The 23,930-nt window shown below is 40.7% G+C and overlaps 1 protein-coding gene and 1 long non-coding RNA gene across 2 annotated transcripts in view; one reads left to right on the forward strand and one right to left on the reverse strand.

The window, feature by feature from the left end:
* Nucleotides 1-5,715: 5,715 nt before the first annotated feature.
* LOC142052584 (uncharacterized) lies at nucleotides 5,716-15,485 on the reverse strand. The gene is made up of 3 exons (XR_012658900.1): nucleotides 15,354-15,485; nucleotides 10,328-10,569; nucleotides 5,716-5,955 (listed from the first exon to the last, which is right to left on the reverse strand). It is a non-coding gene; the product is annotated as an uncharacterized LOC142052584 (long non-coding RNA).
* SDHAF3 (succinate dehydrogenase complex assembly factor 3) overlaps nucleotides 14,714-23,930 on the forward strand; it is a 35,950-nt gene continuing 26,733 nt past the window's right edge. The window contains exon 1 of the mRNA XM_075082889.1: nucleotides 14,714-14,944. Coding sequence (XP_074938990.1) covers nucleotides 14,783-14,944 — 162 coding nt within the window. The 5' untranslated portion in view covers nucleotides 14,714-14,782. The remainder of the gene's footprint in view (nucleotides 14,945-23,930) is intronic.

Consider the following 23,930-nt stretch of genomic DNA (forward strand, 5'->3'; position numbering starts at 1 on the left):
TTAAAAGTCCCTTCCAACCCAAACCAGTCCGTGATTCCTCCCTGTGCAAAAGTCTCCCAGGTCAGAAAGGAGTTTCGATGTTTCTGTGAGCAAGAAAGAGGACAAGCCACTCTCCTCATAGCTCCCGTAGGCATTGCAAGGGAAGAACATCATTTATCACAGCATCATCTCAGGTTATTCCTGAGCTAGTAAAGCTTGAGCAGGGAGACACTCGAGATGGAGCTCGTGCTTTCAAATCCAAGCCCATGCCTTTCAGCTGCCTCACCCCAAGACAGATGTGCTGCGCCCAGCCTCTAGAAAACCTGATTCATGGCTTCATCCACAGCCCCTTGCCAGCAAGCAAAAGATTTCCATTGACTTCACTCAGTTCTGTGGCTGGCCCCTGGGACTCAAAACACATTGCAAAAGGCCAGTTCTTTGCTGAGTCTGTCAAGGGTCTCCTATGTTGTTAGAGCCAACAGAGCCTCGCTGGTTGCTGCCAGCGGGGAATTTGGCCCTACGTGCCATTTACAGCACGGATGTCGCAAGCTGACTTCACCCTCCGTTCATCTTGTGCTTCTCCTTTAGCCTGGGAACTTAGCTGTAATTGAGAATGTAGCATTTCAGATATCAAAGCCATTTACATTCATTAAGTTTATGAAACGATGGTTAAAAATAAAACCTAAAATGATGTCTCTTGACTTTGTGCTGATAAAAAATATGTCAGACTTTCTGGAAAGCCCTACCTCTGGGATTACTGCCAAGTGTTTGCTTCTCTATTGCTACCATGTTTTGACCTCAAATGGAACTTTCTAATTACATCACAAATATTATTATATAATGCAGATTAGGAAGCTGTTAACATAGTCCAGGATAAAATAGCTGAAAAATAACAGGCTACAGCCACTTTTCATTACACTCGGAAGGTCTAAATAGTTCTGAAGTATAAATCCTCAGTCCTGTCTCTCTGAGTATTGAAGAACAGATTACCTCACAGCAGAGCAAGCTGGTTACTTAAAGAAGCTGGGTAATCCATGAGACTTTATTTCTGTCTTCTTCTGTTGGCATCTTTTGTAATAGTTTATTAACAATGATTTGTGTCCTGTTGAGTAAGCTGTGTTTGTATAACACCATTGGCACTATATTAGCTGAGACCAAGGGCATTCTGGCTAGTTAGTCACATCTATCAAATACTTGGAACTTAGTTTTCACTCTTTTCTGGCTAAGCATCTTTAACAAATATTTTGCTGCAGGGTAGAAAAAGTCCTAAATAGTCAACAGCATTGTTTGCAGGGCTGGACATGCATTTGCAGCCAGATGAATATGTTTGATGTGCTTTTGTGGTGGAAACACAATGACATCTACTGGCCAATGCAGATGGCTGTAGGAGTGTTTGCAGGAGAATTATATGCAGAGAAGAGCGCAGGTTTGACTCTGTGAGGAAAGGGGATGTCATCCCTCTGAGAGGCAGGATGACAAATCAGAAGAACATCCACAGATATCTCAAGTAATACAATGGAAACCGCAAAACAGAAAATATAAGGTATTTTATTTATGTACCAATTGTTTATTGTTAGTTGAAAAACAAATAAACAAGCAAAACACTGGCCAAATCCTCTGATGGTGCAAAGCTTCCCTGTTGTCCTCAGTAGAGGCTGTCAGATGAAAAAAGGAGTTAAAGCAACTTACAGTGGGTGTAACCAGCTGAAATCCATAAACAAGATCCAAAATGCACAAATGTGCCCCCTCTGCTCTTAAGAGATACACGTAAGCAGGGGCTTCTGATATCCTAAAATGAGACAGTCCTGATTTCTGCACTGCGCTGCTTTTAGTACATTTTTCTCTTAACGTGATGCAATCTCTATAAGTCTTGTGCAGAAAATTATACCTAATCAACCCCAAACACATGGTGCTCCAGCAGTAAGGTATTTTTCTTGCAAATAGTGTTATTAAAAATAAATAAAAGAGGCAATCAAAACATGTCTGTTTCTGAAAATGTGAATGCTAATGATAGCAAAGAGAATAAATTTCCTACCAGCTCACACTTCTTATGTTCACAGTGTATAATTTTGAAATCCCTTGTCTCCCATCAGCTCTGCTCCTATAATTTTTGGTTCTGTTGCCTCAACAAGATGATGCAGTTCAGCAGAACCAGCACCTCCAAAAATCATCATGCTTGCTTTCTAAAACAGGTAGGCTGTGCCAATTTACTCAGTGAGCAGCACTGGGTTGGAAATGTTACACAGCTACGGTATCAGCGTAGCATCCAGAAGAGGAATATTCTGTGGCTTTAGCTTTGGCTCCAGTTCATGGAAGCAAATCAATCCAGAGCTGAGGGATAGAGCGTGGACTAGATCCAGTCTAGGGTTGTACAGGCTTCTAGGTGTCAAGAAGAAAATCTAGGCTGTCCAGAGAGGGCCAATATTGTGCACGGAAGCAAAAGCAGCAAATATGAGCAATACATTGATAAAAAGCTCTGCATTAAAGGCAGTCACCCTAATCCATGGAGGCTTGAGTACTGCTGCATGTTAATTTTAGCGGGAGTCAAGAATGTGCTCAAAGCGAAGCACCATTTTGTAGGCTCTGTTCATAAGATAAGTGAGCGGTCCAAAGCTCTGTACAATTTCATGTGTTACTCTTTCACTTAGATTTCATCCCTTTGAGAGCAGAAGAGGGCATGTGAGCAAAGGGGCAGGGAATTGACCCTAATGTCACAAGCCCACTGCTCAACAATGGGCTTTTCACAGTGCTGTTTGCAAGGAAGAGAGGGGCGAGTGGGAGAGGGAGGAGACAGGAGAAAAGGCAAAACACAGAAAAGAAAAAAATGATAAGGTGTTACTAGTTCAGTCTGTGATTATAAACATCTAAAAATGGTCTTCCTCATAGCAATAAAACAGAAATCTGTGCTAAAAATGTTCTGACAGTCAAAATACTACAGAAAGATCTTACCAGGCCATATACAGCAGATATATCCTCTTGTACATTTGATTTAGACGTCCCCTGCAGGGGATGCAGGGATGCTAGCAATGAGACAACTGTGGGCTGGATTTCCCTCCTCAAATAATTCCAGAGCGTCAGAATTGGCATTTGATTCCTGACTGGCAGCATTCAGGATGCGGGACAAAAAGGGAATGTGTGTATCTGCGAAGCTGCTTGTTTGGATATGACATCCTGGGTTTTGGTTCTGAATGGCTATATTGTAGTGAGAAAAAAAGAATCAAGAGCAAGAGAATGCCTTTCATATCTTCTGGTATGTGTAACTTCTTTAAACAGAGCTATTATGGGACGTGAACCTTCGTGTTAAACACAGTGACACCTAATAATGAATAAAAAATAAATCAGATGCAGATTTCTGGGCTGCTCTCCTACATTACCACGCCATCCATGACTTCTGTAAGCAGTCCTGTACATCAGTGGCTTTCTTACTGCAGTAACCAACCGAGATGTGGCCTGACAACTACAAGCGTGACACTCAGGTCCCCGTTTAGCGCGAATATAAACCTTCTGCCTTTTATGCTGGCAGGTGGGTGCACATGTATGTGTCCATAGATGCGTTCCACAGTAATTCTGGGTATTAATCACTCTCCGGAGTCCACCCAGTTATTGTCTTCCCTCGTTTGACTTTTACTTACACTTCCCATGAACTTGGTTACATAGGAACTGTTAAGAAAAAATATTTGTTCCGATAATAAAGGGTGGGTTTTCTTTTTTTTTATCCAAATCCCAGAAATCTGCTGAATCTCTTGACCATCAAGAAGACAGTCAGTGGTAACCTTCACTCCCCCTCCGAAAAGCATTGCATTTGCCTGGGTTATTTATTTAAAGGGACACTGTGAAGTCAAACTGCGACCTAAAGATAGTAGTTGTAAACACAGTTTTTTTTAAACCAACAGACATCTTGTGGAGATACTTCTGTGTTTATAATTTCCAGTGGATACAGGGGATTTTGGTAAATCTCTATTACAAATAAACATTTTCCACTCAGCCTATGCATCCCAGACAATGCAGCCTTGGGATGGGACTCAGGGAGAGAAAATGATCAGAAATTCATTACTTAAACATGAAACAAATTAACCCATTTGTTTGTCCAAGTTGGGAGAAAGAGGAAACACAGAGAAGCAGTTAAATGCTTGAAAAATATTTATAAATATTTATAAAGTCTTAGAAAATATAGGTGGGAGGGTTAAGCACCCTAGTTAAAAACACAGGTGGAAGAACATTTGTCCTCAGCTGGTGCCAAATCTGTGCTCCTGCCAGTTAAACAGAGTGGGGAAGGCCCTTTTACATCAATTTTTGTTTCCTTGTTTTCAATACACTGGCCTGCTTGCATATGTGGATGCATGAAGATGTGTCTTCTTCACATACGTACGTAGAGATGAACCAGAGAGCTTTGCACACAGACAGATGCAGTCTCCATCCAGGCACATTTCAGGAGCAAGCTGCTGTTATTCACAGCTTTGGGTGCTCACTTGAGACATCCTGGAAGAATCTGCTTTTCCAGAGCACGCAGCCTGTGCCGTCTTTAGGTCACTTAATTCAGACACCAGAAGGGATGAACACTTTGTTTCCAGCCTTAATGCAGCTTCTGTCAAGCCCAAAGACAGAACTCCTCTGGCACATGTAAAACTGGACACGGGAACTACCTGGCTGAGGGGTGAAGCCAAGAGAGGGAGGTGAGGATGCTGAGGCTTCTCTGCTCTTACTTTGACCTCTTGTTGGCCCTGGGTAAATCTCTTAATTTTCTTTAGCAAGCAGGCAAAAAGGAGACACTTACCCACTGAGGAAGAGATGATTACTAGGTAGTGAATGAGCAAACTGTGGAATGGGTAAACAGCATAGCCATGCTAATTATTCTTAGCAGCTTTTAGTCCTCATCTCCTTTTAAACATGCTTTTTCGCCCTGTGGAAACAGTCAGCTGTCTTTCTCTGGTCCTGCAGTGTGGCGCAGTGCTGAGATTAGATTTACCACCATCCGGAGGTGAGATGGATGGAATACAAAACTTGTATTATGCTAAATGGGCAAACACAAACAGCTGTCTCTGGCCCTTTCTCATCCCTCTTCACCCTGAGAAGACCAACCAGAGAATGGAATAGGATGCATATAAAATATCCCTAAACCTGTGAGCATCTCCTGGGTGTTCAAATGACTTTTGAATGTTTCAGCATATCTTTAGTTCTCTTTGATTCTTCTGAGGTTATATGGGTGGTTACTGGCAGAATTGTACAAATACAGTCTTCACAGCTCAGCAATACTTGGATCCAGATTTGGAGTTCAATGTGGGTGGCATAGGACTAAATGCCAATAAGAAGGCTAGGACGGGGTTGTTACTTACAGAAACTAAATGACTCAGTATAGAGCCTTTGCAAGCTGCAATTAAAGCACCAGAAGAATATTTTGTTACTACTAAAGTGTAAGGGGAAAACCTCATTTTTTTGTAATGCTGTTTTATTTTCCCTCTTTAATGAATGTTTTAATCTTGCCTTAAGACGTATTTCTGTTACTCAACTTCAATCAGAGACAATCGGTATCTTTCAGCTCTTTTGCTGCTAGAGGCATTTGCAACTCTGCTGTGGGAACATCTTTCAGTTCATTTTAGGGTTAAGACTTCAAATCCCAATAACGGCATGTTCTGTTTGTCGAGAGAGCCTCTACAGTGTATATAGAAAGATTTTACTAAACTTCCCATAGGCTTCACATTGGTTTTGTACGGGTAACTTATCACACGATGATGAGGAATTGTCCAAAAAGTTTTTAATAAAAACCATCACATTGACACAGTGTGGATTAATACAAAGTTTTGCAAACTTCAAAGACAATAGGAGCTAAAGCACTGACTTGAGACCAAGAAAAGTCTTAAGTTATAGTACCATCTCTGCCACTGTCTTACGGAACGCTGGCTTTGCAGAATGTCTCAGTTTCTCAAGCTTCCCACCTGTTGAATGGGTACGTAGTACTCGCAGGCAATCCTGACGTAGCTGAAGGCACATTTTGAAATGCGAGCATGCAAAGCAATAGTGAGAGTCAAGTACACACGCACAGAGTACAGTTTATATTGTGGGAGGTATTAGGATGAGTTATCAGAAAAAGAAAAAAGTCACTGTATTACAAACCTTAAAAAATCTGAGTACAAAGTAAACCAGAGAAATATGGTTTTAGTACTTTACTTCAGACCTCTACGCTAACTGAACAGTTTTGTGTGCACTCCTGCCTCTGTGTGTGTGTGTGTATGGGCATACATATGTGTGCTTGGAGGCACGTGTGGGTGTGTGTTTATGTACATACATTTATATAAAAATAGGAATACACATATATACACATACATATGTCTGTGGCATATGTATTCTTTTGCTTGTACAACAGCACATGTATGATACAGACAATAGCTGAGCAGGTATTGAAAGCATTTACTGACAGCAAGAAAAAATATTTGTGTTCTAGAACTAGAAAATAATTTTTTTTACTTTGTTTTACTCTTTTTCTAATCAATCAGTAGTCTTAAATATTTCTAAACTGGATGTTTATCAAATTTTAGTAATGTCAGTTTGGTGGGCTGAAGAGTTGAGCTCAGGATCAAACTGTAATATATACATACTTCATTGGATTCATACATTCAGATTTCTCTGAGCTATTCATGAAAAAACAAGGATCAAAAATAAGCAGTTCCATAGGGAGGGAGGAATGACCCCAGATCTGCACTGTGAGCTGTCCTGCAATTATTGTCATGACTGAGTTTTCAAGACAATCATCATATCCCAGTGGATTTCAGAGCACATTAAATGCAGCCCTCCTGGGAAGGCTGAAAAGAAGGGATATTATCTGAAGACCTGCTAGACCAACTGACTTCAGACCTGCACGGATAATGTTGCTCCTGGCTCTGATGAGGTATAACAACTCTCAAAACATGTTGGAGATGCCTGTGGGTTTTAGATCACTTTGAAATCCAGGTCTAAATGAGAAGTTTTGCTCCCAGGGCATAACTTTCAAAACACAGTGCAGGAAGACAGTAAATGAGTCACAGCAGAGCCCTCTGGAAGCTGTGAAGAGCATGATTTTGATATATGAAGCTGAACAACACAAGGGATACAATTCTTGTCCTTTTGAAGAATTTCTGAAGTATTGACCCCCTCCAGTACAGCTCATGGTATGCTTGTGCTCCTCCATACATTAAAAAAAAAAAAAAAATCCCTCAAATGCAGTAAGACTTGCCAGATATTAATGCTGGGATATTTTTTAAAGGTGGGATTCATTTTAGGTATCCATTTCTTAAACAACCTGACATTTGAAATACAGACTGTACCCTAGACGTGGACAGGATTTCTCGACATGACACAGCACGTGTTTCAGTTTTAATACTCACAGAAAAATTAGCTGCCCTACAGAATGCTGCTTTCACTATAACCTCCAGAAGTACGTCATTGCACCACTTTGCTTTCAAGACTTATTGTCAAGGATTTTAAAATGTACATTTTTTCTACTTTATTAATTAATATAAAAATGTTAAGATTTATATACTGTGGAAAAGACCAAAATAGGAAAATAAACGATGCTATGGCACTTTGTAGTTGCTACCTCCCATCAATAGAGAGTCTCCAACTTTTTTCTTTTGAAGAGATTGTGACCATCCTACCATCTAACATGTTAGACTGAAAGAGTTGCTATTTTTTTCCCTGCAGCTTGCTTTTGCAATTGAAGGGCTTTGTGCTTTCTATAGCACCTGGAGCTGCTACTGCCCCATAGCATACAAGAACAAATTATCATCGAACATTTCAGTGTAAAGTCAAATCCCAAATAAGTAAGAAACCAAATGTCACTTTCATCAGCGAGGAGTTTGTGTTTGCTAACTTACTTGTTTTTCAGTCTAAAAATTATTCCTGTGGCACCTTGTAAATAACTTTTGTTTTGGTTTAGAAGTGCAAAGCCATAATTCACAAAGCAAATATCATTATTAAGACCCATGTTTCACAGATGTGATCATCTCAATACCAAGAAATGCAGGATGTCTTTTGATCACTACTGATCCTGCCTTCAGGTGGTTTGGGAAGGGGGCGGAGGGAGGAATTGATGAACAGTGATAGCGCTGTTGGATGAAATGGGTTCAAGGAACCTTGGGTATTTATGTTAAAGCTACCTGTTTTTCATGTGGTATGCTATAGTTCCATCCTGAATCTCAACCATTAAGACATGATGTTGTACCAAGAAACCACAAAGGAAAATCCTGCCTACCAAGAAATGTAACCCCAAATATTACCAGATCTAGTGAATAATAAAACCAGGATGAGTAACCGCCCAGATACCCCCCAAGCCTGGAGTGTGGTGCTGAATTTCAGGGTAGGGAACACAACAAACACACACGAACAGTTACAGAGTTTCATGTTGGATTTGTTTTCCTGCTTGACTACAACATCAGAAACTGGATAGAGACAAGACATGCCTTCGCATCAAAGGTGATGCCAAGTGTTTTAATGCAAGGCCAGTTAAGTATTCCAGTACTTGGCCAGTATATTAAAATGTCCTGGGCAGACTGGATGCTTTCAAAGGGCTATCAAAAGGCTAGGAAGAGCCTGAGATGGCAAATGTGCTTGCTGATAGCATATTGTTTATGCCAAAATGATGAATGACGTTGGATTACACGTGCTACATTTTAAATAGCAGACAATGATCTGGATTCATTAAACACTAGCAGTTTTATAGCAAAGCATTGAACCTGAAAACCCATAGCCTCTGAGGAAGGATAAATCCATACACCCTCAAAGGATGACAAAATTCATATTTGGTTTCAAATTTTGTGTCTCAGCTCCAAATTCTGCTCTGAAGTGCTCGCAGAACAGTCTGGGTGCTCGCAGCTGCACCTCCGGTCATCAGTGCAGTCAACTGCTTTGTTCCTCTCCCAGTGGGAGGGTGTGGGCTCGCACACTGCTATGGCCCATAGGGCTCACGCTTCACTCATGGCATGTGGTCTGTCATCTATATAACATAAAAAAAAAAGAGAAGGGGTTTCCAATCGATCTGAGATTGTTTACTTGGTGGAGGGAGGGAGAAAGAGAAAGCGTATTCTTCTTCCCAGTCCCCTTTGCCACAGTACTGCTGCCAAAACTGAAGCAGCCACACAGAGAGCTGAGGAAACTTTTAAAACTTAATTAGGGAAGAAAGCAAACAAAATAATACTATAGTGTGTTTACTCAGAGCTGCAATGCTGCCAGAGAAACCACATAGCTTGCATTTGTAAGCTATGCTTTTCATATAAAACGTATTTAATTAAAACAGGAGACAGGACAACAAGCTTTCTTCTAACTTTGTTTAAACACATGTTTATGTTGTGTTTTAAATTCCCCTTGGGTTAATGTGAAGCTGGGCTAAAAGCTTAAAAGTGATGGAGTCTAGGTGGTTTTATTTCCAGAGTTTAGACTTTGGGGCCCGATGGCATGTCATCTGGAGCTCCCAGGATCCATGGATGCCGTTGTTCAGAAGGGGCTCTCTTATGCTTCCCGCCTGACACTCTGAGGCTGAGCCAGTGTTTTGCGTTCACACATACATATGGTCTTTTCTGCAGCTTTTCAAAAGATTAATTTATTTAGTTTGGCCATCTTCTCCCTTGTTCTGTTTCCTCCCTCTGTTACAACTGTCAACATAACAGTTCCTGGTCTCTTTTTGTGTTCTTCGAGAAGGAATTTTAGTGGATTTGTGGAAGCATCTTTGCACAGCTTTGAGTTTTACAATGACTTACTAAGTAGGCCAGGAAAACAAAGCTTTACCCATGAGCAGTGCACACTTTCATATTATATTTGAACTAACAAAACAAGCTCTTTCAAACTGTACTTATGTGAATTAACAGGAGAATACTGCATCCTTTATAGAATTTTAATGTGGTTGAACAGAACGGCACATGTGGCAGAGTAACCAAGTAGATCAGTAGTATATTTACCAAAAAGATTGTTCATGAAAGGAGAAGACACACGGTGATTCTAAATATGAATATTTTCAATTTCTGTTTGAGTTTTCAAAAGTAGAAAAATTGTTTTGTAATCTAGGCAACCTTTTGAGTATTTGCTTTGAATGTTGAAAACAATAAATAGCTTAAGGACAAAAAAGATTTCCAGCTCAGTCTGATTTGGCACCACAGCCTATAAATGAAGGTGTAGGATTTTTTCCCTAAAAATACCTTGCCTGTCGTTACACTGAGCTTTGATGCCCTTTAATCGTTCTACCCAAAATTTTAATTTTGGATCAGTTCACTGAATTGAATTATTTTAGAAAATTTCATCTGAATAGTAGATGTTTCTGAAAATGAGATTAGAGAAAACGCTCACAGGCTCTTTGCAGTTCTTTCTTTCTTTCACAGCCACTTACCTGAGAAGTGCTGGTGCCTCTGTGCTTCAAAATCTGGCGCTGCACTAGGGAGAGTTGCAGAGAGGAAGGTGGGGAGGTGGTGAGCAGGAGGGTCCATGCACGAGCCTGGCAATCCTCCGGCATGAAGCTGCCTACATTTGGCTTGCTGCAAAGCTCTGCTCACACATGTTCAAGTAGAAACTTGATAGAGATTGGCAGCTAAATTCCCTGAAGATTTCCAGTACTCTTGGCATCTTTAAAGTCTGCAGGAGGCAAGCAGAGCTTCCTCAGGAATTGCTTCTTTTGACTGTCAAAAAAATGTGTTTTGGATGATACAGATCATATGCTTCAGATGAAAGAACACGAAATCCTGCAATGGATGAGCAGCTCAAGCATAAGCTGAACCAAAGCAGAACTTCCTTTTAACATCCAAAAGCTATCAACACACCAAGCATGCAACTGAAGTCCAGAAACAGCTGGCTGTCTCTCCCTTCCAAAATTGTCATGTACTTTATTTATTTCATAAGAAACACTTTCTATTATTTCATTTCACCCTATAAGAGATGTATACATGAGTACCTGAAGCCATCCTGATGTGTTATACCACAAAGCATTTATTATGGCATCTTTTTTCCTCACTGAAATGGAGCTTTTGAATGAAAACCATCTGTCCTACTCTCACTGCCTGACCTGCCTGGGGTGGTCTGCCCTACTGACCAGCCTGGGGCACACCAAGCACAGCCTGCATGAAGAACGCTGGTTGCACCTGGGCCAGACATGGGCAAGCATTTGTCTCTGCAGCCAACAGCAAACATGGCCGGTATCTTCATCAGCCTGTATTTCTCCAAGCCCTGGGGAAAGAGCTGGTCCATTTTTTGACAGCATCTATGTGTAATAGTTTGCATGTCCAACTTTTCAGTGGGTCTTGAAGCAGATCGTCCCATGCTAGGACTGATGTTGCTCCTGTTGCATCATGGTCAAAGCTGTATTCCACTTCAACAGAGGCAGAAGCATCCTGTGAATCTCCAATTACCCATAGCTTTTTCTAAGTCATTTATGAAACTATGCATTTTGCAGTTGTTTCCCACAAAGAAGGGATAATTCCACGTCTTTTTACTTTATGAGGCACATTGGAAGATGCCGCAGAATATTTAGCAGGCAATTTGTGCCGTCATAACAGATCTTTGGCTTGGCTTCTGAATCAGAAAAGTCTGCCTTGGTCTGGAATAGTATGCAAAACTGCCTTGAATATATTTGAATATTTAGAGAGTTTATTAAAAACTTAATTGTTCTGAATTAAGACATGCAGTTTTGTTGTGATCTGCACAATGCAAAAGTAGAAAACATGGGCCAGGCCTATATGATCTTCTTTTTTTTTTATAGCAGAAAATTAGACTGTACTTTAATGTTTACCTACAATTTAGAGAAGAAGATTGCAGATTATCCTGTTTTTTTAACGGATGACAATACAATTTAGCTTTGTCAGGGCTATGAAGGGTTCTGGAAAGGAATATCACGTCACTGCATTCTACATTTCATTGTTTATTTTGATTCTCAAAAAGAACTCCTCTCAGGATGCTCTTGGTAATTTTAGAAATTAAGCAATTACAACAGCTCAATAAATGCTTCAGCTTCATCTTCCTTAGTCAACACATTACCAATAAAAGAAAAAAAAATAAACATGGAAATGCTCCTCTGGTCTTCCTACAGTTGGAGTTAGGACTGCAGCAAAGAACACGGCTGCTCTGGCAGATTCACAGGGTCAAAACCTGTCTTCTACTTTGTATTGAAGCTCAGCTCAGAAGGCTGGCTAAGCAACTAGAGCACTTTGCGTCTATGCTTTACAACAACTTTCTTGTGTATACTTGGGAAAAGACTGAGGTGCTGCTCGGAGAGTCCTAGCCACTTAAATAAAAACTTAATGTATTGGCTAAGCCACTCTGCCTGTGTTTGTGCTGCCCTGTGACAAAGCTGATACTGTCTCCTAAAACCCAAAGGAACTATGGGGTATGGCACAGAGATACTCTGATATCATTGTAGTATCTACTCCAGTTTCAGCATAACTAGCACTGAGCCAGTGCTCATAACCCTGGCTGGACACAGGTTGGATACCCCTTTATGGGGTATCTAAACCACATATATCTCAGGACATCCCTCTAGCAGCTGAAAAGAAGTACGGATAAATTGCCTCCACTTGCCCAAAAGGGGTGGGATGAATCTCTTTCCTGAGGTGCCTCTTTTTTTTGTGCAAGCTAAAAAGCTCTCCCAGGACATGGAGCACTGGGGGGCTGCAGCACAGAAGCCCTGGTGCCCCATGCAGAGGCAGTGCTGCCTGTAAGCATGGGTAGGTGTCTGTAAGAGGCAAGCGGAGGAGTGCACTCGTGCTATGGCATAGATATTTTGAGTATTGATGATTGAGGGGTCATTATACAGAAATAATACCTCTAATATCTATTATATCTTAACGAGTTCTGCTGACTAGTCCTTTTGTGCCCATACACAAGGGATATGGCATTCAAGTGCCTCTGCAGCAGCCTCTCCACATACCCTGATAGTGCAGAGCCCTTAGAGGACTTTAGAGTATAAAATTGTTAATGGGCAAAGGCTGACAGCTTAGCCTGTTATCAAACAGCTTGCTGAGCTTACAGGTCTATCTTCTGCTCCATGGGGAATTTACTGGCAAATTCCTCGCTCCTTAGGCAGCACCTAGGGAAGGCACATGGAGGAGGCTCAAGAGCCACAATGGAAGCGGCCTGGAGGTGCACAGAATCTGTGGGAATCCTCTTCTGCTGGGCAGGGACCACCTGCCCCAGAGGATGGGCAAAATGGCTTTTGGTCTCTGTGGACAGAAAGACAAAGTGTAAAAAATAAAGGTCACGGATCTGGCTGATGCATCATAGCTAGTATTTGAGCCACAAAGCAAGCGCCCAGTAGAGGGCTTAAGCAGGCCACTAAAAGGGAAGGAGTCCTAAAAACCATGAGGGGTGGATGTAGCAAGAAGAAAGCTGTCAATGTGCAACATAAGTATGGTGGTTGTTTTATAAAAAAAGATTTAAGTAAATTCTGTAAATGAATGCACCCTGAGATGATTCAGTGGAATTGCACCACTGCAAATAAAACTGACAAAGCAAATCAGGTTTTTAACCTCAATCTTTCAAAAAGTTGAACATATTAAAGACCCAGGGGCAGTCAGAACGCATTAAGTCCAGAAATCCTTCCTCAAAGAAACGTCTGCAGAAAATAGAGTTTGAAAATATAGCAAGACCAATCCATTTGAGGATCAGGCCTCCCCTGCCGGGGCCTGTCCACCCACCCCAAGAGCATCACAAGCACAAAGAGAACTGGAAACTGCCAGTGAGAAAAAGTGAAAGTATGACCGTTTTCTTTTATTTTGGTAACTTCTGTGTTAGTGCTTGGGAGAATATATAAACATAAAGAAATGGTAGTGAGAGAAATAGCGTATTGTTTGCTCTTTCCTCTGTTGCTGACATATAATGACTTGGGCTTTTGACAAGGCAGTACATTTTTATGACATTTCTGAGTATCCTGGGAAAGCTCAACACTCCCTGGGCCTATGGAAATATTTCCTTTTTGTTTTGAAGAGTCAGTGATTTAACTGGCTGGAAGCAGCTTAACAGGCACGTGATGAGGCAGGACTTTCTCACCACTGCTGCCACCGCCTGATTTTCAGACTCTGCTTTTTTCAAAACATCCATGACTATTGATATTTGAAGATTTTTCAGTGTGGGTGAATTGGATGCGATGTTAAACAGCTGAGAAAAAACTTTATGGAGGGCTGAAGAGTTGCAGCTCAGGTTGTAGGTGGAAGATAACAGGAAGCAGGAGCTCCATGATCACAGCGTGGCAGCACAAAGGCCTGAGTGAGCAGGAGGCAGTAAGACTTCTTACTATGGCTCCTCTCGTCTCTCACCCATACTTATAAATGCAGATAAATCAAGTTCATGCTTATGAAGCTTGGGTTTAATGGACTAGCTCATTTGTACCAAATCCCACCCAGGTTTCAAGTGCACAGCTTTCTTCTGGTGGTGAAAACAGAACAGAGAAGCCACTGATTTTTGATTTTTATTGTGATCCCTGCCATCTGCACACATCTCTTCGAGACAAACTGCTTTTGTCTTTTTCCACCGTGAATTGCTTATTCACCCTCCATCTATTTTAAAAGTAATATTTGCAACTGACTTTTCTGGTAACGTTTTAAACACTGTGCAGACGAACAGCGTGCAGATGAATTTTCTGCAAAAAGCAAGCTCTGAGCTTACTCGGCATTATTTTCTGACAGGTAAACCACAACCTCCGCGCCCAGGCGCGGCCATTCCCCGCGGTGGGCCCGCGCTGGGCTCCTCCCGCTGCCAGAGGAGGCCCGGCCCGGCCCGGCCCAGCCCCTCGCTCGGTCCCCTCGCCCCGCCCCCGGTGCGGCCGCCTCAGGGCCCGGGGGGGCACTGCTCCGCCATCGCCATGCCGGGCGGTGCGCGGGCTCTGTACCGGCGGATCCTGCTGCTGCACCGGGCGCTGCCTGCCGCCCTGCGGGCGCTGGGCGACCGCTACGTGAAGGAGGAGTTCAGGAAGCACAAGGCCGCCGGGCCCGCCGAGGCCAAGCGCTTCCTGCGGGAATGGGAGGCAAGTGCCCGCCGCCCCGCGGGGGTCTGACGGGGGGCGCCGCCCGCCTCCCGAGCCGCAGGCCCCTCGGGCGCCTCCGAGCCCGGCTGTCGTTGCCGGCGGGCGCCGCGCAGCCGCCGCTGGCCTCCCCTAGTCCGGCCCGGCCCGGCCTGGCCCGGCCCGGAGCGGAGCGGAGCGGCGGGGCGCGCCGGCGCCCGTGGCAGGCCCGGGCGAGGCCCAGGCGGCTGCCCCGGTGAGGGGGGCCGGCCTCTGCAGGCCGCCCCTCAGCCGGACCCGCGCTCGCCGTCCCTGCCAGCCCTGCTGTTCCCTGTCGCGGCAGCAGCAGCTCGCTGGACATCGTGTTGTTTACGAATATCTGTCATGAAAAGGGAGACCGAAAACGCCTGTTAGCTCCTTCCCTGCCACTTACCACCGGGGTGTCGACTGCTGTTCCTGTGCTGCCAGTGGCTTCCTCGGGTTTGCTCCACCGAAGGGTGAACTCGTGACAGAGTTACAAAATTCATAGAATCATAGAATCATTCCTTGTAATCCTACATCTCTGGGCAGGTTATCTTTTATAGTGCTTATTTCCTTGCCTCATGTATGTGTGATTGTAACTACACACAGACAAGTATAGGTGACAGAATGACAACAATGCTATAATTAGCTATATATGCATATATAAAAATATATGCACAAATTATCTGAATTTATAATACATTATATAAATGCGTATATATATTTATAACTGCATTTATAGCTAATTGTATAATTATAATTAACTAAATGCATAGGTGTAAATAGCTTCCCTGTGAACTTCTATTTTATTTCTGAGTGACCTTTTTTTCAGAGTGTTTCCTAAGGAAACAAGTCTTCTGTGAACATTGCTACTCTGCTTGCCAACTTAGCAGCTGGTTTCACTGACGACAGAAAAGCAGATCGCCTGCAAGTGATCAGGCTGTAACAAGTTTCATGAGCAGCAGAGGAGGGAGACTCGTGTGGTGCTTTCCCCGTGTACCTGAACTCCAGCAGATGCCAGTGTATTAATAGGCCCCAGAAAATCCCCACATGACAGGCAAATGTTCTAGACACTTCAGAGAGGACAAACAAAGCATGCAAACAGCTACAAGAGGCAAATCTATAGACAAGCTTTCCATTAATTTTCATGTTCATTGAGCCACTGGTCTGGTAGTATTTTTGAATCTCAAAACTATTCTCCTTTCTGTGGAAGAAAATTATATTCTGCTCTGCCCTGGAAGCTGGTTAGCACAGGTAGCGTCCAGTGCCTCCTGGTTTACCACGAGAAGAGTAGTGGGGGAAGACCTAACCCATCCCTTCCATCCACTCTAGCTGAACTCTTGGGGGTAAAGCAGCTCCATTACCCTTGTGCCAGGGCATTGGGAACTAGCAGGGAGAATACTGCCTGGTATTCTCTTCAGAGGAGAGAAATTTTAATTGCCTCTTACCAACTGATAGATCCTGGAATCAGGAAAATTTGTATCTACCTCTCAAATGCCTGATGCTATTCTAATTCTCAGCTGTCATTTACTTGGTACTGCCAAAATGTTTCCGCATCGCTGCTTCCAATTTTAACATGAGCTAGAAAGACATGTTACAGGTGACTATTTTCAGTACTAAAATTATCCTTAAAATAGTTTTAGAAAAGGAAGAAAATGTTTACATTGAAATATCTTTAGCCATTTCTATGAAGTAAACAAATAGTGAAACTGTTTCTCAGTTTTAAGATGTTTTAAAAGTAGATTATAGGGAAAACTAGGAAAAAATTAGACTAAAAGGAACAGAAGTTGAATTTTGAAACCTGACATTTAGTGCTATTAGCTATGATATGTTCATGGAAAGGAAACTAATTTAATAACTGGTTTGAGAGTGTGCATATAAAGAACTTTGCAAATATGTCTGTCTTCTAACAAGATGCTGGGGGATCTTAGCACAAGTTAATGTGGCTCTTCTCATTTTTAATTTTTGTTTTATTCTGGGATTTTTTTTCTCCCCCAAATAATAATCTGTTTCAAGGGTGGAATTTAAATCAGACTCTCACAATTTTGGCCTCTGTCTGCATCTTACGCTATGCTGCGGTTCCTAGCCCCATGAAGACTTGAACTAGATAGCCGAGGAAGGTGGATCGTAGACGACTTGGATTAGGTAACAGAGACAGATGCTCTAATTCATGCTGGAGTCCTCTTTGCACCGGTTCTGGCAGCATGACACTCATCTAAGCAGGAATAGGCTGGAGGCTCTAGAATGGTTCTTGCAGAACACAGCAGCGTACCAGCGAAGCACCCAGTTCTTGAAGGGCATAAGAATTGCAGTTAGCAACGTGCAAAGCTGTGGTATGCTACTTCATGTATGTGAACCATAGCTGTACTTCTTGCCTTTGTATCTATTTTTATTAAAACAAAACCAAACAACCCCGCCCCAAACAAGTCACTACAACATTGATACAAAATGATGTTTATATTCCCTGTTAAGTTTTAGCCATTTTTTTGGGGAAAATGCAAAGTTATAGCTCTGTTAACAGTATTTTGGCATTGTGTCAAGCCCTTTTCTTCCCCATTTGCTTTTTCATTAAGGTATGTGCATACCTTACTGTATGCACTTTAGTGTTGTCAAAGTTCACCTTCCATCGAGAAGAGTTGTTTCCTTGTGTCTTCTGTTGCACGCAAGGTGTCTGGTACAGAGTGGCATGATGTCTCATATTACAGCAAAATAGTATCCATAATTCTATATTAAAATAGTATACCTTAATGTGTATTCACCACTAGGTAAAGGTTATGGATATGATGACTGCACTGATGTTTCTTGACTTTGAATAAGGACTTCAATATGAAGTAAGCCACCCCATATGCTTTTTGAATGAAAATTTCCAAGGATGACTTATTTTAACGTGAAACTACTTGGCTTTTGTTGAAGCTCTTCAGATGTTTCTTGGATAGGCAGACCTTCTGTGTGTGCTTAAATATGCTAGTTCATAGCCTGTGTTTGTGGTATGCTTTCTTGCCCTCCAATTTGATTTGTATTTACTAATTGTTTAGTTGACAAGCCTGGCATTTTAATTGCATTATGGCTGCACCAAACAATTTTTTTTTCCCCTTGGTATTTAAATCATCCTGATTCGAGGGAACTGGGCACACCAATTGTTTATCAGAGAAAACAAGCTGAGCAAATTATTTCATGTGAAACATAGTGAAAAACCTGTAGGATTTTACTGTTAAAAGCTTTAAAAAGAACCAGTAAACGAATTTTAATTTTACAGGACATTCAAGAAACCGCAGCTTCTAATATTGCCGTAGTTCTTTAATATTAGGTTCTGTTCCGTGGCTTTTGGGAAGAACCCAAATCTCAGTGCAGGGCCTGAATACTCAGCCTGATTCTCAAACAGGGCTACAGGCATTTTGAATATCCTTACAGTCCACAAAAGCACAGGTGGATTAACTACAAAAGGAAATGGTTCTAAGACTAACTTTAAAAAGAAATGGGGGGAAAAAGAGGTAAAGAGGCTCCCAAATGATATTGTCTTGTTATGCAAATGATTTATATTGTTTTCGCATGAGGGAGGTGAGGGATCATCCTGTTTGCATGCACAGGAGTTGAGGGGTTTAGTGTTACAACCCAATAGTGTAGGTAACTAATGTCATTTTATGGGAAACCTAAAGTGGCCTGTTTGCATTTACAAAATAGGGAAACTGCTTTGAATATTCTTGGAAGAGTGCTTGGAGTGAATAAGACTGATAGAAATAGTCTGCAAGTATATATACATTTATAAAAAAGTAGAACAATGTAAATTTTGCATTTTTCCTATAATTGGTATTGGATCCATGGTTTGCATCTTGAAACCTGCTAGAAAGCATTAAAGGGGGATACAAAGAAAGCAAGCGTTGTTGTTCAGGAATTATGGTTGTTCAGGTAGATTCAAATTAAGTATGTAAATTATTAATATATGTTCCTTTCTATTTTCTAAATATTTAATATTTTAATTAAAATAATTGGTACTCATTTGCAGGAGACGGCTGATATAATTAGATTGATAGTGATTATTACCTTGGAATGCTATTGAATTAATGTTGACAGAATTAGTTCAACAGTCTTCTAAATCATATGGTAGCTGATGAGAATGCTTGCTTAAGAATAGGTTATGTTAAGATGATATTGATTACTTTATTCCAGGTTACAAATGATATAATGGAGAATATTCAGCTAAGTAATTTCAGTAATCATTTGTTTTACATCATTTAAGTTAATTCTTCTTTTAATTTTGAACCCTTTTGTACTTAGCTTATTTAAAAAGCCTGACCATGTAGATGGGAAGGTCTGGACTATCTTGAGATGAGCGGAATCATTCTGCAGAATTATGTGATATTTTCTCACATCTAATAGATTGAATAAATTGCCTTTGAAATGCTTTGGCCACTTTTGATTCTGAAAGCCATTTTATAAACTTCCGAATGAACTGAGAATGATTTGGGAGCTGGCATCTGCTGTTGTATACTTGGAAGAAAGGTGACATTGTCTTCACTCCTGATAACAAATCTAGGCATTATATTGGTAAAATTAAGGCGGAACTGTATCTCTCTGTCTGGGGAATCTGGTCATATAGGCTAATCTTTTGAATCAGTATGATATTTGATATCATATAAATAATTGTAATTCATCAAATTTGTTTTCAGATACCCATGTCAATTGCCTTTGCAGTGTTTAGTTTGCTGGGATGATTGTGGGATGGTCTCATGGTACTTCCCAGGTCACAGTTGTCTGATCCATCTTTTTCTGCTTATGAGTTGATATTCTTAGAGAGTCTTTTGCTTCTTAGTTCTTTGGGCTAGTATGATCTTCCCCCCCCCCCCCCTCAATTTATCTTTAAGCTTCTGGCACTCAAAAATATGTTGAGATATTGAAAGGAGAATTTGAAGAGCAAATAGCCAAAGAAAGTTGGACGGGTGGAAGAGGAAGCTGTGTCCAGTACTGGAGTCAGATTGGGATGGGAATGGGATGTATGGATTGCCCTTTGTACTGTCCTCCAGCAAATATATAGGTTGCATAAGTCTAAAACCGCTGCGGACATTCTGTATTCTGTTCTCAGTTTCAGTGAAGTACATTATATAAGAGATCTTTTCTTTGCCTGACAAAGAAATAAATTTTTTTTGAACTGAAATATGACTAAGGTTTTTGCCATTTTATGACTTTAATAAAAGTTGTGAAATAGGATTTAAGAGTAGTATTTCATTGTAACATTACCGGATACATTGGAATTTGCTTTTAGTGATTTTTATGGCTATCTGGATGAAAACCTTATTAACAGTAAATTCCTACTGAGAGTTATGTATTTAGCCCCCACTTAAAGTGTTCGCTGGGTATTAATTTGTAAGAACTAAATTGGAGACAATTTCCTCTATTTTCTCTGATATTTCTCAAAAGGCAGGAAGGAATTTTTCACTTTTCTGAGAGCTGCAGAGTTGTGGCTGATAAATTGAAGAGTGTGTGGAATTCGGGTGTGACCAGCCGCAGGAAATGAGCCTGCTGCTCTGTTCCTTTTTGCTCTTTGCTGTAAGATTTGAAGTCTACCTGTGTAAGATGGCAATTCTGCCTTGGTGCATCCATGATTTGGTGAGTTTCCTGAACAAGTGTTCGTGTGCAATTGTCCCTTTAGACCAAAAAAATAAAGGCAAAGGTTGACTATGTGGATCCCTATAGCAAAGTTTCATGGTAATAACATCGTTTGCATACTACGGCATCACTTCCATCTTTTCAGTGCTCCTTCGAATTTGGGTTTAGAAGCAGAAGCTGATGTCTGCTTGTCTTCTATGGAGAATCCAGAGGGTCTAGGAGCTTTCTCATGTGGAGAGATTAGGGGTAACCTGGTGGAAACCTGCTGGCTTGTGTGTGGTGCATGCCTGTCCTGGGAAGGGGTATTCGTTACTTCTCATCTGGAGAGCAGCATCATCCTCTTTCAGATTCATCTGAACACTGCTAAGGCCAGTGATTTTTTTTTCCTGTGTACATACTGGTGTGGGATAGCATTTGGTTAACTTCTTTTGTTTAACTTTGTTACGTGTAAAATACACTGCATTTTTTTTTCCTGTTTCAAAAATGTTGTGGTCTGGGGTTGATGGAAAATAAGACTTAAAGGCAAACGTGAGATTTTGTTTTAGACCTTTACTGTATTTTCCAAATTCAAGATTTCATAAGCTGTGGCATCAGTAGTCTCAATGCTTCATTTTACTGTGCCGATTAACTCTCTCTTATCCTGTCTATGATTGCAGGTAGCTAGTCAGATGGCTGTCCTGATAACTGTGCCTGTCTGTTAGTTGCAGTTTTTATTTACAACTGTTTTGAGACATCAGAAAATAATGTCTGAGTCATTGGGGTCACATCAGACAGCATTGTCAGTCACTCGTGTGTGCCAGTCACCTCCGGTTATAAGACATTGCAGGATAAATTCCACTGAAGTGATGGAACTTTGTATAAATATGTGGTGTGCAAATAGGTTCATAAATTTCAGGTTATTTTGATCATTGCATGTATTTGTAAAGGATGTAACATGCCTTTGATGTTTAAAGTGTGGCATTAATTAAATCCCAACTGAAATTTCTTGGCAGGGTACAGCAGTTTTTATTGGTTATAACTTAGATTGAGAAGTTTAAATTGCTGTAGAAGTGGGGTGAATCTGTAATACGCATAACAGTTTATTCCTTGCATTGAGTAGGAAATAAGGAGGGCATATTTATGTTAATGCTCTCAGATTCGAAGACACTGTAGAATTTTTGTGTATGCCTGCTCATGGATACTTTCCTAATGAGTACGTGTTTGTGACAGCCAGCGTGTGATTAGATCTCTAAATGAGAAAATAGCAATTGTCAGGCACAGTAGAAGCAAAATCAGCAATGGAGCATTTACAAAATTGTCAGTTTGAAAGGTAATTCAGGTTTCCATCTAGTGGTGGTATAAAATTCTGTCGAAGCTGTATGAGAGACAGCATATCCATAACCATGCTAGCTACCATACCATGCTAACATACCATAGTACTTGTGTATGTGTTTGAAACTTAGGAAATCAAAAGCCTTTATTATGTTTAAATTATCTACATGATAGCACACAATTCTCAGGGCCTCCAGAATTTTTTAAGTTAGAGCTGAAATGATAAGAAATCCGTTATTTTGGCAGTGTGCATTTAGATCCCTGAGTACTTTTTGAATGTAACAGTTTATCTTACTTGTTGCAAATTGACCTGATTCTTCTTTTTTAGTGTTCCTTGACAGCCGTTTCAAAAAAGTTTAACTCAGTACAGGTTACAGAAAGAAAATTAACGTCTTAGGAAGTTGTCATTAAGTTGTATGTGTGCAAGTATGAGCCCTGTTAGAGTTCTTGTTTCCTTTTAGACTTGGAAAAAAGAGGAGGAGGAGGAGGAAGAGATGGGTATTCTGATTGTTTTGCCCCATCTTGATATTTCAGCACTGTCTATTTTTATTAATTAAAGTATTTTACAGTAGAATTTAGAGAACCTTAGCAGGTGAGGTTTTCAGATGAAGATAATATCGAGGTAACTAATCCATAAAATCTTTTGACCTTGGTTGTATTTTAAGACAAACTAGTGAATTAAACAGACAAACGGAGTATGAATTGGAATTGGAAATTTATAAGGATTTCTGCTTTTTTGTATTTTATTGACACCTTCCTTCTAGCATTTGTTTGGTACTTGTGTGAGTATTGCCAGCTTGTAGTGTTTTGTAAGCATGGTAGGTTTTACTGTGTTTTCAGTGCATTTCTACTATCAAGGCTATAAACACTGCCAACTTCCCACAAGTGCTGTCAAGTACCGTATTTTGTAATCACTGCAATAATATTATGAGTGCTGTAATTGCACATACTGTATAGATGTGCTTTTCTGTCCTGTGTAGACACAAAATTGATACTTTCTGTGAGTTAAAATGGAATCTGGAGCACATCAGAATAATTGTTTTGGAATTGTTTTTTTTTTTCTTCTTTCAGCATAACGTGAGGTATCTGCACAAGTAGCGTTGTACAAATTCAAGGATTTTTAAAGCCCCAGATGTGTGTATCACGTCTGAATATAGAGCTGTACTTTGGGACACACTGATCTGTTCGGACCCATTAAGGCTGAAGGCTTTTTTTATACAGTTCACTAATATTAAAGTCAGTTAATGAAATATGTTTTTTTGCAAGAAGCTGAACCTCAGGTTTTGACTTCATAATCTTGTATTTTATAGCATCTTTATCAATCTTCATGTTGTTTTAGCCATCTTTCATAATGCTCAGGGCTTTGGCTGTTTTAATGCTGAAGCTGACTGTATCTACAACCGTACATCTTCTAATTGATATCCTGCTGTTTATGCAGCTCACTCCTGGGAATACACTGAGCAGAAAATTTCTGCTGAAATATTTCTGTCTCAAAGCTGCTAATTTCAAACTGCATTTTTTGTAGGATATGATATGGAAAACATTTAATCATAGAGTCTGTTGAAATGTTTGAATGTGTAGGTTTTTAAAGGTAATTTCTGAAAGTAATGTTAATGACATATTTCTAATGCAATGTTCATTATACTAAAAGTAAGTTAGAAGTGATACTGGAAGTAGAGTTACTGAGTCTAGGATTTTAGGCTTAGTGATATGTGGGGAGTTTGAGTCCTGTTAATATGTTCCTTTTTTGTTGTTTCAGGGATATTAGTGAGAGACAGAGCAGACTGAGGCGAAAGAGAGCACGTTGCACTTTCCCCACCTCGCAGTAACTAGCTAAATCTGTACAATTCCTTCTAAATTGATCCTGTACCCATCTTTCAAGACTGGCTAGCAACTGATCCTTAAAATGTAGATGGATATTCCCTTGCTCTGTGGGAATTCCTGAGTGACATAGAATTGATACACTAGTTTTATGCTATTTTATACTATATTTTTCTTCTTCCTGAACTATTCTGTTCCATAATTTAGAGCAAATTAACAGATCATCAGGTCACTGCAACATTCTTTTTTGTTT

This window comes from Phalacrocorax aristotelis, chromosome 2 (assembly GCF_949628215.1).
Source record: "Phalacrocorax aristotelis chromosome 2, bGulAri2.1, whole genome shotgun sequence".
NCBI lineage: Eukaryota > Metazoa > Chordata > Aves > Suliformes > Phalacrocoracidae > Phalacrocorax > Phalacrocorax aristotelis.